Genomic DNA, 18,820 nt, shown 5'->3' on the forward strand with positions numbered 1-18,820 from the left:
TTGTTCTTAGCATAAGTTAGTTTAAGTAATGTGTAATTCTAGGGACCGATAACCTAAGCAGGTTGCTCCCTTAGAAATTCATACACATTTACATTTTTTTTATTTTTTTGGTTCATACTAAGACATTAGGATATAAATTCATATGCATCAAATAATAAAGTCCATGAATTCCTGGAATTTATTGTTTGTTGCCTTTGACTTTATGGCCTAGCATCATGATATAAATGTTTTTATGAACCTGATGATTGTTCGTGAATAAAAAAACTGGTCGTTCAATAAAGAAATTTTTTCAGCAGTGCTTGGTGGTAAAACATGACATTCTTCAAATACCTTACCACCATCTCTTTGTACAATTTATCAGAATATTTATACTTAGGAATCTAAATATGTTAACAATAATGGGAATATTGTACTTTTATATCTTTTCAATTAGATGGACAGCAGATGGTGTTATGTGTGAAATCAGTAAGCTATATAAATGCTTGGCATTTTAACTAGCTGAACAAATAAACTATCTGATCAAAAGTATCTGAGCAATATAGGTAGGTTAGGAGAATTTAGTGACTTCAAATGTGGACTAATCATTTGATGTCACCTTATAAATAAATCCATCAGGGACATTTCAACATCTCAGACAAAGTAGACTGTTGGTGATGTGGTTGTGAAGTGGAAATGCGAAGGAATAACCATAACTAAACCAAAAACCAGGCAGATCTCATGAGTAGTGGGGCACTGGGGGTACAAGGACAAATAATTTATTCAAAATGGTGGCTGGGTTTTCAGCACCACTACGACATCATACCACCTCCACCCACTGGAAATGGCAGGAAATTTTGGCTTGAAATAGGGCAGTCAGGCTACCTTCACTAACCTCCATCCCTCTCCCTGCCTCTATAATTTCACTCACCCCCCCCCCCCTCCTATGACGTCACCCCTGAAATGGTGGGAAACGATCAGTTGATGTCCAGCTGCCAGAGAGGACGGTTAGGTTACTGCACTTTATTTATTTTGGTGGAAAATGGCAATTCTGTGCTGGGGAGGAAGGCAGGGTATTTAATTTAGACTAACGCAGAGACATGCGTTCGTCTCGACATGCAGGGACCGGGTCATCTAGTTCACACTACATCCACCAGAGGGCGCTATTGGCTTCTCCCCTCTTCCCCCACCCCTTCCCCCACTCCTATGATGTCACCCACCCCACACTGCGACCCCTCCCTTGGACATAGGGGAAAGTCAGTGTGCTGCGCTTTTGGTGGGAAATTGAAGTAAAGATTGCTCTTAATTACACATCTATATGCACAGTGCCTAACTTTGCAATATGGCTCAAAATTGGTAAGTCACAGAAATAGTATATAGTTTATGACATAGACTATAGTTCTGACTTCTATGACATAGAGGTTAGAGAGCTGTATCTCAGGAAGGATTTTGTCTATGAAAATGATCGAAGAGTCCATTATTTACGAATTGAGAGGACCACTGGTTACATACCACACACACAGACACACACACACACACACACACACACACACACACACACACACACAAACACAGATGTTGTGAAAGAATAATATTGTTCTAGACCAATGACCGCTTCTGTTTGATCTCATCCATCTATGTACATGAGGCTGAGTGCATATTTGTGTTTGGATCCTGCAGAATGGACCATGTCACTCTTATGAATTCATAACAGGACTCCACATAGTGTCCCACAAGGCAGTTGAGATCACCCTCACCGGCCACTGTCTTGGACTCGGGTCGGGCAGTTCTACATGTGTTCACTGTGCAATCTTTGCACACGATCTGTAGGAGCGCTTAGGAATGATTTTCGAGTGAACTCGGTCGTCATATTCATGTGGACTATTTTATACAACAATGCAGCATTCCCGCCAATTTTTTCGAACGTGGTATTGTGAACATTGGTCACATGATACTAAATCCAACAAACGATGGACAATAAAAGTTTCTGGCGGAAATAGGTATGAAGGTATCAGCAGTGAACAGCGACAGAGAATAACTTTGACCAGTCTAACACACTACCTGAAGCGATGCAGAGAAATTGTTCTGGAAAATATTAAGACGAAACAACACTCATTTACTGCGTAACACTAAATCTGGCGAATGGGCAAACGCACAAGAGACCATGTTTCAGTGCTAAAGGTTTCCAGCAGGTATAGGTAAGAGGGAGGAATAGATGCATCAGCAGTGAGAAGCATCAGAGTAGCTTTGACCAACATAATATTTTTCGTACATGAGCCTGATTTTACTTACCTGAGGACCACCTTCAGACAGTGCCAGAACATCCAGAACATATGAAAGCACATCGCTGTTATTTTAGGGGGGATAGCCTTTCCAAGAAATACGTTTAATGGTTTTCAGGAAGCGTCCTGTTCTTGAGTCTTTTTCAACTGTGAGGTGGTGTGAACATTGACGTCACACGTCTTTGTCGGGGCTATAGTGAGATAAATTGTTACAAGTCTCTCTCTCTCTCTCTGTCTTGAAGGGAGAGCTCCTGAAGTCTCTTGATCGACTGTGAGGTAATTTTACAGATTTCCCGCCTTTATTGGCTGAGAGAACATCGACTGTCATGTGTTGTTTGCATCGAGACAGTGAAACGCCGGTGAAGAGATATTTTCTGGTTCTCTACACATTAGAAACACACACGATGATGGGTACTAAAACCATAGTTTACTTTGTAACATACTAGCATGATCCGGAATCTATTATACCATTGACATCGGTACTCGTAGACAAAATACGAATGGAACTGCCAGTTTCCTCTAGTTTCGAGTTTTCACGTAACAATATTTGCAGACAAGATAAGTTTCTAGTTACTCAGTGGTTTGCACCGCGTCCCACGCTATAGTTTCGGCTCCCTAAATATATGATCTCCACTCTCTGTCTTTAGAATTATACTGTGCAGGTGATCAGTAGCATACTCCTGTGCTGTTGACATCGAGAGAACCCGCATAAATAGTGTGATATTATAGCAAACCATATGAAAGGACACGAAATTATGGAAATTTTCATATGGTACTCGATGATTTCAGTACAAAAGCCTCGCAATACCATCGTGTTTTGGCATGTAAATTCGGATACTGCAGCTGATATCGGTTCCAAGATCAGTAAATTAATGACGAAGCATTTCTCGTCGACAGAGCTTAGAAAGTAAATGGTTTTGTAATACCAGAATCTGGAGATGGTCGCAACTCGTTGCTAAAACCGTAGCAGCTAGCAGGCCAGACTGGAAACAATAGTGTCAGCAGATGCCTTTGCGTCGGACGAACCAGACCAGCCCTCGTACACAAGTTCAGAGAGTGGTTACTGTTCGCAGGGGGTACCCCAATCACAGAGTTTAACTGTCAGTGCAATATGACTGCTGTATTTTTTTCGATCTGTACAAAAATAGTTTTCCGCTGATATTCTCGTAATTCGTCCATCTGTAGAAAGTGGTGGATAGTGCTCCCACAACATCAGCAGCATTTTGGCGGGTAAATTCAATAAAAACCAATCAGGCTGCTCCATTTAAAGAGCATTCCATGATGTCAGACAAGCTCAAGGCATCGTTTGTGAGGAGCATAGGCCTCTCTACAGATTGATTAGAACAAAATAGGGGCAAAAACAGGCATCTACTGAAAGTTCCATGACGTTAGAGAGTCACAAGACATCTTTTGTCAGGGTGGGGGAGATATGTGTCTCTAGACACTGGTTCGAACAAGACAGGAGCAGAACAAGAGATCTACAGAAAGTTCCGTTACATCAGAGAGTCAAATAACATCTTCTTTGTATGAGCGATCAAAGGCATGTCCAAGGGGATCAGCCGCCTTTAGTTTGGACGGTGGCATGCGTCCCTCACCCATCATTGTGGAATTAGAGCATCTCCAAACCAGCAGCTGTAGCGCATCGAAAACTCACCGAAAATTCCAGCCATTATTCTTGTCTGTAGGGCAGTGCTTCGAATGCTATGAGAATCTTTTAGACTTCCACTCTCTTGTGTGTCTTCTTTTTTTTTTCACGATCTGTTGTGCGTTTCGAAATATGTCATGAAACTTCAAATATGTGTTTATTCTGATTTTCCCATCTGTGCTTACAAACCAGTGTGGTTTTCCCATTGTAGAACTGTGCTTCGAAAAGTGAGGAAAATAAAAAATAAATGCCTTAACATCTCTGATGCAGCAGCAAATACAAACTAAGCCTACCCAGCATTTCAGGAAAGTCATGAACATAACATTAGCTGGTCTGTGTGAAATTCAATTTTTTTAACACACTTGTAAGGCGTCCAGATTTAACCGACCTTACAAGAACTTTTTGACTGGAATACTCTCTTTCAAATTCTGAAGGTGGCAGGGGTAAAATACAGGGAGCGAAAGGCTGTTTACAATTTGTACAGAAACCAAATGGCAGTTATAAGAGTTGAGGGACATGAAAGGGAAGCAGTTGTTGGGAAGGGAGTAAGACAGGGTTGTAGCCTCTCCCCGATGTTATTCAATCTGTATATTGAGCAAGCAGTAAAGGAAACTGTGGTGTCACCGCCAGACACCACACTTGCTAGGTGGTAGCCTTTAAATCGGCCGCGGTCCGTTAGTATACGTGGGACCCGCGTGTCGCCACTGTCAGTGATTGCAGACCGAGCGCCACCACACGGCAGGTCTAGAGAGACTTACTAGCACTCGCCCCAGTTGTACAGCCGACGTTAATAGCAATGGTTCACTGACAAATACGCTCTCATTTGCCGAGACGATAGTTAGCATAGCCTTCAGCTACGTCATTTGCTACGACCTAGCAAGGCGCCATTATCAATAGATATTTAACTTGTGATGACTGTACCGTCAGACCGATGTACACCACTTATGGATTAAAGTTAACTATTACATCAACTACGTATTTTATTTGCTACTATTAATACCCTTAACTGTTCCAGACCTCACGCCAGTCTGAGTGTAATTAAACGCGTGCATTTCGGCCTCCTCTAGCAACACGGTGTTGGCTCTTCTGCCAACACAGCAGAAACAAAAGAAAAATTCGGAGTAGGTATTAAAATCCATGGAGAAGAAATTAAAACTTTGAGGTTCGCCGATGACATTGTAATTCTGTCAGAGACAGCAAAGGACTTGGAAGAACAGTAGGACTTGGAAGAGCAGTTGAACGGAATGGATAGCATCTTGAAAGGAGGATATAAGATGAACATCAACAAAAGCAAAACGAGGATAATGGAATGTAGTCGAATTAAGTCGGATGATGCTGAGGGAATTAGATTAGGAAATGAGACACTTAAAATAGTAAAGGAGTTTTGCTATTTGGGGAGTAAAATAACTGAAGATGGTCGAAGTAGAGAGGATATAAAATGTCGACTGGCAATGGCAAGGAAAGCGTTTCTGAAGAAGAGAAATTTGTTAACATCGAGTATAGATTTAAGTGTCAGGAAGTCATTTCTGAAAGTATTTGTATGGAGTGTAGCCATGTATGGAAGTGAAACATGGACGATAAATAGTTTGGACAAGAGGAGAATAGAAGCTTTCGAAATGTGGGGCTACAGAAGAATGCTGAAGATTAGATGGGTAGATCACGTAACTAGTGAGGAAGTATTGAAAAGGATTGGGGAGAGGAGAAGTTTGTGGCACAACTTGACCAGAAGAAGGGATCGGTTGGTAGGACATGTTCTGAGGCATCAAGGGATCACCAATTTAGTATTGGAGGCCAGTGTGGAGGGTAAAAATCGTAGAGGGAGACCAAGAGATGAATACACTAAGCAGATTCAGAAGGATGTAGGTTGCAGTAGGTACTGGGAGATGAAGAAGCTTGCACAGGATAGAGTAGCATGGAAAGCTGCATCAAACCAGTCTCAGGACTGAAGACCACAACAACAACACAAGAACTTTATCAATAACGACAGTACGATGCAGTATAAGATCCTCAGAAAATAATAATTGCATTATATAAACAAAAGGTAGTTGCAGTTATATCATGTACCCGAAAACTAATGAAACAATCTCTACCGTTATATGGACAGTGGCATGAAACAAAAATGTTAAAGGGTCACTCATATTGGAGACGATCCGAACAGGTGTCTAATAATACCATAAAACTCCCATTAGCAATAGAACGGTGAGCTTCATCGTAGAAGGGGATAAGGCTATAACAATACATTATTCCTTTTAGTGTAAATAAGGCCAGGACCTTCATTAACAGGGCTATGCCGCGACCCAGAAAGAAAAATAAAAATGTATCTTCACCTCTAGCGAGATGGTGATTGGCTGAAGCCATGCTTGGCAATGAGGACGCGACATGGTGGGGATATCCCATTTTATAAAAGCATTTCGAGACCTAAAATTAAGGTTCTCTCTCTCTTTCTCTCTCTCCCTCTCTCTCTCTCTCTCTCTTGCCCTGCGGCAGACCACACAAGAGTGTGGAAATAAGTGTAGGCGTTGAGAATTTGCTTTCTGTGAAGAGAGGAAAATACGCTTCACGTATCATGGCGACATATAGCAAAGTGGTAGTTAAATATTCCTGTTGGAATTTATTTGGGCAAAGTAATTGTGCACATCGCTCCAACCCATAGCAAATGTGCAGTAACCATTATTTCGACTAGGGAAAGATTAGCGTTCTACAGAAAGCAGAAAAGTTGCGACTGAGTGAATTCAATCAAGGCCAGAGTAGGGAATTAGCATTTCAGATCCAACACGGAGAGTATGCTTTAGCAGATTCCGCTTAGTAAAATACCACCATGCATTAGGCCACAGTAAATGTTGAGTCTAGACTTTGCTAACTCCAACTTGCATATACTTTGACCACTGAATATCAAAAGCCAGGATACTAACCTACCCTCCCATTGAGTACATGAGAGTGTTTTCATTGGTTCAAAAAGTAAATTTATTCTCCAACTCGGTGCATTGAGCAGCTACGATGACGTAGATTTAAATGAGCTGATGAAATTTTCAATATTTATTCTTTCCTGTGTTAAAAAAATTTTCACTTGTAGAGATAACGATTTTAATAATTGTCATTTCAGTAAGTCCAGCAATGAAATATTTTGTTATTGACTATCAAAAGCAATTGAACATGATTGTTGTTTATCACTTGACCCCTGAAGGAACAGCAGCTGATAAATTATATGTAGAATAAAAAAGGGAATAGCTGTTTTGTTTTTCTAGAATAGACCCCAAGCTTTCGCATTTATTATTTCATGCAATCTACGTACTTGACAGGAGGGTCGAAGCTTTTGCCATCAAAGCGACGACGAAGGCGAAACATGTTATTGCTGAGACGACGTCTCACAAGAGGACGACAAATGCAGCACTAAAGAAATTCGATGCTCGTATTTTTAAAAATGCAAGAAAAAAACGAATACCAATTTCAACGGCTGAGAGCGGAAATTTTACGTTCGATCGAAAGTCGTGGTGACGTTGACAGCGTTAGGGAGGAATCGCTGACGACGACAGATTCCACTTTAGTGTCGGTAGGTACTACTGTGAATACTGCAAAATCAACAGTTGCTGATAATACGACAGAAAGTGCACGCGAAATTACGTGTGACGTAAGACGGAAAAGCACATGTGGATGCCAGTCCGAAACCGCAAACCGCGAACGGGAAATTAGTCCAAACCAGCGTGTGCCAGAACATCACGGTAACTGTAGGGAACAGTTTGGATTGCGACCACTTGTTCACGAAAGAATAACAGGTCAATCGGGAATGCAAGAGCGTGGTTTGCAGCAAGGTTCAGTACCTCAAGCACAAAAGTGTGGCATACGCTGATCAAACCATAGTGACGCGTTATGCAACGTCACAACACCTGTAGGACGAATACCGACGGATTACAGTACTTCGTCTAACGAGCCAGATTTGCTTGCACGTCAAGATACAGAACCGGTAGAGGGCGCTATGCACGCATATTGGGCACTGAGACCTGCAAGTGATTCTACCGCAGAAATGTCAGAGAATTAACCAAGTTACACACGTTTGCGTAGATTTGACGCAAACCAAGGATAGAATTCCAGTCTTCAAAACCCAGTAGGTACACTACAGAGAGAAGCGAGAGGTTTTGATGATAACCACTTTCTTACAATGCAGAAATACCAGCTTTATAAGGAAGATGCAAGTATTCTCCACCGCCGCACATATATTGACCAATTTAAAGTAGGAATACCGACACATTGGCCATTGAAACATAAGTTAGATTTTTTTGCGCACATATGGAGGGAGGCGTTGCTGAAAGTATGCAGAAAATAGCAGAAACCTGCGATTCGTATGATTCGTTTAGAGCTGCCTTTATAGCAAGATATTGGTCTCCTGAGGCTCAAATGAGAATAAAATATGGATTATTACAAAACATCTCATTCGAAAATTTGCGTGAGAAAACAGCAGTCAAATTCTTTGAGAATATGGCTAAAAGGAACCATTACTTAGATAACCCATATAGCGACGGAGAATTGATTCAAATATGCAAAACGATACTACCAATGAAGTATCAACAAGCCTTGATAGGACGTGGGGGCGATAATGTAGAAACTTTCAAAGGTGTTTGGAGAGAAGTAGAGTCCATGTGTGAAAACGAGGCTCAAAGACGTCGCGATTCAGGACAGAGATTTCTGAAAGAACACGTAATAGTAAGGAGAATAACAATAATGGTAGCGATGGTAGGCCAGTATTGCGATTGAATTTTGGAAGAAATGGGAATAATTACGGAAATGGGAGTAATGGAAACACTAGAGCACAGCGTAATGGTTTTAATAGTGGTTGGAACAGGCGGAATATAGACGAAAACAGGAATGGAAACTGGAGAACTCGAGATAACCGACAGACTGACTTAGTCAGCGGTCTACATGTCCATGGAGAGAAAGCAGATGGGGAGGTGGTGCGAGAACGCAGACATAGGCAAATACTTTGGGTAATTACCGGAGAAACGAACCACAGATGGAGGTTGAATTACGACCACCGAATCCTGGGGACCGTGAGGATTGACTGACGTTAGGTATTGCAGGAGTTCAAGCAGATAACACACATTCTGCAGAAAGGGATGACAAGGCGTCCTCTGCAACAAATAGGTTAAGGTGTGGCGTACAAGAGTCGGAACTGGGAACAGGAACGACAGAAAGATCATAAAGGGTATCCGCACAGATACTACAAATTGGGAGGAAGTCGCAACTGAAGTGTTCGGACGAGATAGGCTGGGTTGACACTTACGATGAGGATGAACTCCCAGCATTACCTAGTAATGAACCATTTGATTATGACGAAGCATTAATGTATATGGTGCAGATGTTTTATTGTGCACAGACGGAAAATGATTTTCAGCAGGGTAATACATATCCTACTGTAACCTGAAAATTTGAATCTGCAACTCTCAACTGGCAGATAACAAATATGATAACGAGTTGAATTAGGGTGTGAGTACAGACAGATACACTTAACGTAGAATCTGACTCCCCAGAATCTAAGAGTGAAGTACTTTCACACTTACAGAATACTTGCCAGGCTCTAAAATCCAAATTAAATCAGATTACACAGATGTGTGACGCGGAAACAAATTTAAAGGAAGTAGCAATGAATGAAAATGTGGATTTAAGATATAGAATGGTTACTTTAGAAGCTGATCTAGAAGCAGCGAGACTAAAATTGGACAATTTAAAAGAGGGAAGTACTTCTCCCCAAACTCTCGATAAAGACCATCAAATGTTAATGGAAAATGACGCAGCTATGGATGTCCATAAACATCCAGTTGTGACAGAACAAAAACACATACATTGGTTAAATTATGAAGTAATTGAGGACATATTAATGGAGGAAGTCGAAGATGAGAGTACTTTAGAGATAAGCCCGATACTTCGTGTAACAGTCGTTAACACAAAAGTTGATAGTGGGAGTGTATTAACGGTGATAGCAGAGCCGTTATTCAACCGTTGCAATTGCGACAATGACTTATTAGTATTAAAAACACGAAAGGACAAAGTACATGGACCAATTATGGGACGTTCGTCGAACATCATAAGACAGAGAAAAGTTGCATTTGACAGCCAGGGTCATGTAATAGAAACGAATTTTGTCATAGTACCAAAGATATCAGTCGATATGATTATCAGAGCTGACTTCCTCAATCAACATAAAGCTGTGTTGGATATGGGGCAGAGGAAGTGTCACGTTAGGAGAAATCACCTTGAAATTCGAGGAGAACCTGAGACATGAATAAATGTGTGGAAATTATACACAGTTACAAATGCAAGTAGATGGAGATATTGGTTGTCAGAATATTCCGCAATATCTATGGATGAACGAACCAGTGCCTATGGATTTGGGAACAGCTGAAGACATTTACACAGAGATAAAAAAAATACGAAGTCTAGAGGGGTTAACAGATCAGCAGAGGTTGGAATTAGATACAATATTACACAAGCATGCGTTTTTATTTGAACCGAAACCTGGAGCAATTAAAGATCTACAATACAGATTCGAGGTTAAAGACAACAAGCCTTCCAGTGTAGCTCCGTATAACATCCCATTGAGTTACCGACGTGCTGTATTCTTGTAGTTAAATAAGAGGAAACCAGATAGTGTCACTGAAGAGGTGCCGTCAGCTTATAACAGCCCGTTATGTGTTGTGGAAGAAAAGGATGGAATGCTACATTTGGTGTTAGATTCCAGACAAATTAACACAATCATAGTTCCAGAAACAGATCATCCTGAGAGAATAGAAGACTTTCTCCGAAAATTTCATAATGTAAAATTATTTTCATCACTAGATTTATGATATAGCTTTTGGCAAATTGAATTAGCTCCTGAATGCTGATAATATATTGCATTTACTGCTTTTGGAAGGTGTTAAAGGTTTAAAAGAGTCCACTTCTAATTGAACATTTCATCTGCAGCTTTTATTCGAGGTCTGGGAAGTATTCTACCTAAGGAGTTACAGGAGCGACTGACATGTTATATGAATGACATCCTCATAGCATAGCCATCATCGGAAAAACATAATGAAATTCTGGATACCTTACTGAAAACACTTAAAGAACATGGGGTAGCAGTAAACTTGGAAAAATCGAAATTTGGAACACAACACATAGACTTCCTAGGACATGTCACATCTGCACAGGGAATGAAACTGAACCCAGAAAAACTAGGGGCAATAAGAAATTTCGTAACACCATATAATAGGAAGGCACTCAGAGGCTTACTGGGACTCGTAACGCTTTTTAAAAGGTTCATATGTATAGACACTCTAGCTACACCCCGATTATGCATTTTAACCGGTAAAAACACTCCATGTATATGGGATGATACTGCAAAACAAGAATTTCAGAAGTTGAAAAAGGCGTTAGCGGAAGCACCGATACTGTCACACCCAGATCTTACGGAAGATTTTTGTATGGCAATGGACAGCGCCAAGACTGGGTTAGGCGTAGTATTATTATAATGCTACGAACAAGATGGACAGATGACGCATAAGACCATTGCATTTGCCAGTCGTGTGTTATCCAAAAGTGAGAGGAATTATTCCATTACAGAGCTGGAAGCTTTAGCGGTAGTCTGGAGTTTCCAAAAGTTTAGGTATTTTTTGTTTGGAAGGAAAACTATTGTATACACAGATCATAAAGCTCTTGAGATTTTACTCACAGCAAAGTTGACACATGATAAGCTAGCAAGGTGGATTTTTGTCTTGCAAGAGTATGATTTCTATGTGAAACATATACCAGGGCCGGCAAACACCTCAGCAGATTTTCTTTCCCGGTGTCCACAAGATGCAACCCCAAGTAACAAGAAGTTCGCAGATAAAGACTAAATTTTTTTATATATTACATTTCTTTTGAAAACTACATAACAACAGCTTTCTCAAACATTTCAAACGAACAGAACAAAGACCCAGAGGTGTTAAGGATCAAACATAAATGGAAAGACAAAAACTCTGTTGACATTCATCAGAATTATTTGCTAAAGAATGATGTGCTGTTCTACAGATGAGACTCAAGTACAGGTTTATGGGCAGTATGTCCACTTTCACTTTTATTAATTCGTGCGTTCTAGGTACTTGACAGGAGCATTTCTAACGATTTTTGTTACGATTCGCCCCTGATATTAGCTGTCTTACAGGGCTAGGGCCATATTTATGTAGAATGCCTGTTTGACATCCTGGGCTTGAGAAGACAGTTCAGAGGTCTTGTCCATTTGTGCGCTAAGTGGTAAGTTAAGTTTGCACACATTAGTACTCTCACTGTGCAGATACAAAGGTCGGACGTACGACACACTGCAGATATCGCTTTATTTTAACACTCTATAATTTCAGTATATCGGTTTAGGGGGGTTGTCATTTTAGACCAAGTCTTTTTTGCACCAGTTCACACATAGAACATAGAGGTTTACTTGTATTTCGACTTGTAGGGGATGGAGCGTCCTTTATTCTGAGTTTGCCTGCTCCTACTTTCGAATGGTATACGGAATTTTTCGTGCAGCAGGATAACGCTAACTGTGGGACATCGTCAATTTCGAGCTGTATTGCGAATTTAGGCACTCAGATGTGCAATTAAGAGCGAATGTACTCTACTTTCCCATCAAAAATAAATAAAGTACTCTAACCTAAACTTCCCCTCCTGCAGTGCAGCACAGACTGACCGTTTCCTGTCATTTCCAGGGGAGGGGTGGTGGTTGGGGAGTGACATAGGTTTGGGGGTAGGCGGGAGGAGGGGAAGGCCAATGGCACTCTCTTGTGGATGTAGTGCGACTTAGCTCAGCTGGTCCCTTGTGTCAAGCTGAAGACACATGTCTCCGAATTAGGTTAGTGGAGGTAGCCCAACTGAACCATAAATAAATAAATTACTTAAATGCCCTGCCTTCCTTCTGAGCACAGAATTGCTGTTTCCCATCAAAAATAAATAAAGTGCAGTAACCTAACTTTCCTCTTCAGCAGTTGAACAGAGACTGACCACTTCCTACCATTTCCAGAGGTCGCATCAGAGGAGGTGTGGGGGTTGGGTGACGTCATAGGAGTGGGGAGAGGGTTGGGAGAGTTAGGTTATTGGAATTAGCCCAATTTCCCTATTTCCCGCCAAAATTTCCCGTCATTTCCAGGCAGTGGAGGCGGTGTGATGCCGTAGGAGGGGTTGGGAAAACACAGACGCCATTTTGAATAAATTGTTTGTCCCCAAACCCCCATCACCCCGCTACTCTGTGAACAGGTACCACAGAGCATTGCGGAGTGGGCTTGAAATAAATCACATGAAATCCGCAGAAGGAATCATGAATTCCAGATAGCTGTCAACAGTTAAGCTTGCGCAATTACTCTACGTAGGGAGGTAAAGAGAATGGAGTACAATGGTCTAATAGGCCATAAACCATGCATTTCCGTAGTCAAAGCTAAGTGACGCTTGAGGTAGTGCAAAGAGCGATGCTACTAGATGGTGGATTACGAAACATGTAATATGGAGTGATGAATTATCCTATATCTTGTGGCAACCCAGTAGAAGTATCTATGTTTAAGAAATGCCTGGAAACCTTCCCTGCCATATGTGTCAACATTCAAGTATGGAGGAGGTAATGTTATAGTATGGAGGCACCTTCACGGCCCTTGTTTAGCTGAAGAAAAATCTAAATGTGGAAGGATATGTGGACATTTTACGGTTTTGTGTCCTGTGTACAGTAGAGGTACAGTTTGGAGACGGACGATTGTTTGCATGGGCATGACAATGCACCCTGTCATAAAGCAGCATGTATGAGGCAATGTTTTGTGAACAACACCTTTCCTGAAATCGACTGGCCCACCCTGAGTTCCAACTGGAACCCAAAGGTACTCCTCCGGAATGAGTTAGAACGTCGACTTCACTCCAGACCTCAGTGTCCGTCATCACTATCTTCTGCGGTTTCGGAATTTGAGGAATAATGGGCTACCATTCCCCTACAGCCATTCAGACAACTCGCTGAAACTGTCCCCACTAGAGCTCAAGCTGTCGTAAAAGCGAAACATGGAGACAATCAATATCAATGTCTTCAAGTAGGTGTCCGAATATTTTTGATCCGATAGTGTATATAAAACTCACTATTTGCTCTGATGCAGTATTTTATTGCATGGGAAAGCGAAAAAATACTGTGAGTGGCAGATATTCACACTCAATGATAGATGTAAAGTTACTCTCTCTCTCTCTCTCTCTCTCTCTCGGTATTCTCAAGACCTAAAAATCCTAAATAACTATCCGAGACCTGCATCACAGGTAAATAATGCAACAAAGGTGCTATCTGTGGCAGGGCTATAACAGCGTCGACTTCATTGCCTGTCAAGCCTTAGCGCCTGTTGAACAGTGTGCAACGTTGGGGCAATGCTGTCCGCCATTTCCTGGTCACTTATCGCGGTTTCGTCTCCCTTTCCTGTATCTACTGAGGTGCAGGCTGAAATATGGGAAGGGTATATAGAGGCACTGTTGATGGCAGTATCATAGAAAGAGAAGAGGAAGTAGATGAGGATGAGATAGGAGACAAGATACAGCGAGAAGAATTTCACAGAGCACTGAAAGGCGCAATTAGAAACAAGGCTCCGGCAGTAGACAACATTCCCTCACAACTATTGAGACGCTTGTGAGAACCAGCCGTGACAGAATTATTCCACTTGGCGTGCAAGGTGTATGAGACGGGTGAAATCCCCTCGCTCGTAAGACGAATGTGATAATTCCAGTTCTAAGGAAGGCAGGTGCTGACAAAGTGTGAATAGCACCGAATCATCAGTTTAATACATCATGGTGCAAAATATTGAAACAAATCATTTATCGAGGTATGGAAAAACTGGTAGAAGATCATTTTGGGTTCCAGAGCAATTCAAGAACACACGAAGCAATACTGACCGTACGACTTATCTTGGAAGGTAGGTTAAAGAAAATCATACCTACGTTTACAGCATTTGTAGATTTGGTGACAGCTCTCGACAATGGTGCTTGGATGCACTCTTTGAAATTCTGAAGGAAACAGGTATAAAATGTAGGAAGTGAAAGATCGTTTATAACTTGTACAGGAATCAGACTGCAGTAGTTATTAACAACCAATATAAATTTAAGTGCTAGGAAATCTTTTCTGAAGGTATTTTTCTGGAGCATGGATGGTAAGGAGTTCAGACAAGAAGAGAATAGAAGCTTTTGAAATGTGGTGTTACAGAAGAACGACGATAAATACCTACATTAGCTGTTACCGTAAGGTAAGTGTGTAAGCACAAGCCTTGTATTTGTTTTTCTTAAAAAGGAACAGCACAATAAATTTCCTTGAAAGTAAATGTGCGAGTATGTACGAACGTCTTTCAATAAATAATGCCCCACTTCTCAGAAAACATATTTTCTTTAAAAAAAATCAAATGCGTGTGAAATCTTATGGGACTTAACTGCTAAGGTCATCAGTCCCTAAGCTTACACACTACTTAAATTATGTACGAATGTCTTTCAATAAATAATGCCCTGTTCTCAGAAAACATGCTTTCTTAAAAAAATCAAATGTGTGTGAACTAAGGTCATCAGTCCCTAAGCTTACACACTACTTAACTTAAATTATCCTAAGGACAAACACGCACACCCATGCCCGAGGGAGGGCTTGTACCTCCGCCGGGAAGTATTTTATTAAGAGCTGGAATTTGGTGACAATATTAGTCAACATCTCCTTTACATTTACTATTTTCCAGCATTGTCTCCGTCAAGTTCTATGGCCTTACGTCGGTATTGTGCAAGAGCATGTTTTCTCTGTAGGTAAAAGCTCTTGTCCTCTGCTTGTAGCCATGTTTTCGTTGCATGTATTAGCTCTCGTCATCTTCAAAGTGTGATCCCAGTGTTGACTGTGACAGATGCTGACGTCATGAATGAGACCGAGCACATCACAGTTTCTGCACTTCCTGACGCTTTAACTCTTTCTGTCCATCGCCAACAGCACTTTTTTCAACCGCATCAGTACTATATACTTTCGAGTTAACATTTATGGATGTATACCACCGTTTCTTTTTCTACAATCAAAAATTCAATTACAGCACGTTGTCGTAATGAGTGTCTTGCGTCGTCGCCATTTTGTTGGTTCACTACAGTTCTGCCATCAGCCATACTTGTTTGAAACTTCGCACATGTGCAGAATAAACATTTTTGTAGCATAAGAAAGACCTGCTACATCTTGTCTATTGTCCGGTAGCTGTAAGTACATGGCTGACGTATCACTGTTATTTTAGATGTTCATACAATGTGGGCTTTCACGGCAGGTACCGACTTCACTTAAAAACGTCCGGGTATAAAAATTTCCCTTACCATTTTAAACTCCAACTACAGACCGAGCAAGGTGGCGCAGTGGTTAGCACACGGCATTCGCATTCGGGAGGACGACGGTTCAAATCCGCGTCCTGCCATCCTGATTTTGGTTTTCTGAGATTTCCCTAAATCTCTTCAGGCAAATGCCAGGGTGGTTCCTTTGAGAGGGCACCGCCGATTTCCCTCCCCATCCTTCTCTAATCCGATGGAACCGATGACCTCGCAGTTTGGCCCCCTCCCACAAATCAACCAACCATCAAGTTCGCATGTATAGGGAAGCTACTGAGATTTATAAACATCACAATAATTGTAACAGTAAAGAGGAAGCTGTTACATTAGATAAAATTTGTATGTCAACGTTACACCGAGTGTGTTGGCATTAAGGTCGTAGCCGACATCATAGGATGGACTGTAGTGCCCTCTACACTGCCTATATACTCAGTGATACCTCAAGTTCTGGTAGCAGTTTTATGTATCGACTAGGGCTTAACAGTCCGGAACTTTTAATTGAAAGTTTAGATGTTGTTGATGTGCCTCGGCAATGCCTGTGCAACGTGGATATCGTCGTCGTTCCGGTATACAAGTCATTGAGAGCAATAGAGATTGACTTGGCTGGTCAATTCAATAAGCAGCAGCTTATGGCTGGTCCAAATGTTTTTCGTGGGCTACGAATGCAGTTCACGTGTGATGTCGAAGCTCGTTTTTGGAGGCAGTACATGGCTGACCTTGGCTGTTGTACGGGGTAACCATGCTGATTATGGAGACCTTGAGGCTTTCCCTGATGCAAACATTTTGGCTTGGAAGACATGGAGTATAGCTGAGAGTACTGGTCTACTCGCAAGGGTTCCCTATGGTACTTTGGTGCCAGACAAGCAGTTTACTTTGTCCACAAGAAAAAAGAAGAAGCACAATGCAGACGAGTATCTGTTTATATGGGCCAACGTAGGGAACAATAATTGTAAAATAAAGATTACTGGTGACTGTATGTTCTATTATAGACAATAAAAATTCCCTGTCTCCTTTCCTTATCTCTCCCATGTTTCAAACAAACAAACAAACAAAAAAATCACTTATGCACTCTGGCACTAGTAGCAGCGTGACCTTGAACTGGACTTAGCCAGTCGAGGAGCCAAGCAGTGCGTGCCGAGCTGGCATTGCTAATAGTGACTTAAGGCGTTTGACCGGAAGGTAGGGGAATTGGCGGAGCTTTTGAACTTCCCCTTCAATTATAATAAGAAGCCAGGTTTTAAATGCGAAACAGTTGCCAAACTAAACATTTCCAGTTGCTGCTAACCAGAGCATAAATTCTCGACTTTCTTCAGGTTATGTTACTCGTCAGTAGTCAGTGTTCTACTTTCATATTTCCTCCTCTACTGTAGTGAGAAGCCAGCAAAAAGCATCAACCGATATATGTACCAGGTTTTGGAACAATCCTAACGAAGACATCTGTGAAGCGCACCATGTTTCAGGCTACATTCTTCTTTTCCTACTCCAGTTTGGTTGTTCCGTCAAAAACAGCGTGCTCGTCTTGCAGAACAACCTCCATCTGACTCACGAAGTTTCGCATTGTTTTCTTTCCGAGTGGCGACCATTAGCGCCAGAAGAGCAACAACGCAGCGTTCGTAGGGCTGGCACGTCATACTCGTTCTCTCGTATTTCCTCCAGTGGCGACGCCTGTTCGCGGGTACAAGCGTATGATAGTGAACCCTAGCAAATTGTCGACGAATGCTCGTTTGCGCCGGCCGGTGTGGCGAAGCGGTTAAAGGCGCTACAGTCTGGAACCGCGTGACCGCTACGGTCGCAGGTTCGAATCCTGCCTCGGGCATGGATGTGTGTGATGTCCTTAGGTTAGTTAGGTTTAAGTAGTTCTAAGTTCTAGGGGACTGATGACCTTAGAAGTTAAGTCCCATAGTGCTCAGAGCCATTTGAACATTTTTTTTGCTCGTTTGCTCGCATTTCCATTCGCTCCGGTCTAAATGAGGCTTGACAGTCGGCGCTTACCACTCGATGGTGTCATAGTCCCTGGCGCAGCAGTGCAGCGACTTGTACTTGGTCAGGTACGCGGTGTCAACGCTGTTGAGCTCCGTGCTGATGGTTGGCGGACTGGGGCCTGGGGCGATGAGGTGCTCGCAGAAGCTGCCGAGGCGAGACGCCAGCGCCAGCGCCCCGAAGCCAAGCAGCAGCAGCAGCAGCAGCAGCAGCAGCAGCGCCAGGGTGGGCTCCTTGTGCCGCATGAGAGGCCTGGCAGCTACTGGCCGAGTCGCTAAGCGCACTTCCTGCTAGCCTCCCTGCCCCGTCGCTGCCCACTGCGTAACTACCGGCTGCCGCGGCCTGTGTCTCATAATCTTCAGGCAGATATGAGAGGAGTGCAACAAGCGGCGTCACTTGTCAAGTCATGAACTGGTCAACGGCTGTGTCTCTTTAAAGCGCTCGTAAACAGACAAACAGTTCGTCAAATTCCGCGTCTCTCTCAAAAAATGGTTCAAATGGCTCTGAGCACTATGGGACTTAACATCTGAGGTCATCAGTCCCCTAGAACTTAGAACCACTTAAACCTAACTAGCCTAAGGACATCACACAG

The 18,820-nt window shown here is 42.2% G+C and overlaps 1 protein-coding gene across 1 annotated transcript in view; it reads right to left on the reverse strand.

The window, feature by feature from the left end:
* The window catches only part of LOC126456281 (X-linked interleukin-1 receptor accessory protein-like 2), a 138,582-nt gene extending 120,109 nt beyond the window's left edge, over positions 1-18,473 (reverse strand). Inside the window, exon 1 of the mRNA XM_050092032.1 lies at positions 18,241-18,473. Coding sequence (XP_049947989.1) covers positions 18,241-18,473 — 233 coding nt within the window. The remainder of the gene's footprint in view (positions 1-18,240) is intronic.
* Between the last annotated feature and the right edge of the window lie 347 nt (positions 18,474-18,820).

Source organism: Schistocerca serialis, chromosome 2, assembly GCF_023864345.2.
Source record: "Schistocerca serialis cubense isolate TAMUIC-IGC-003099 chromosome 2, iqSchSeri2.2, whole genome shotgun sequence".
Classification (NCBI taxonomy): domain Eukaryota; kingdom Metazoa; phylum Arthropoda; class Insecta; order Orthoptera; family Acrididae; genus Schistocerca; species Schistocerca serialis.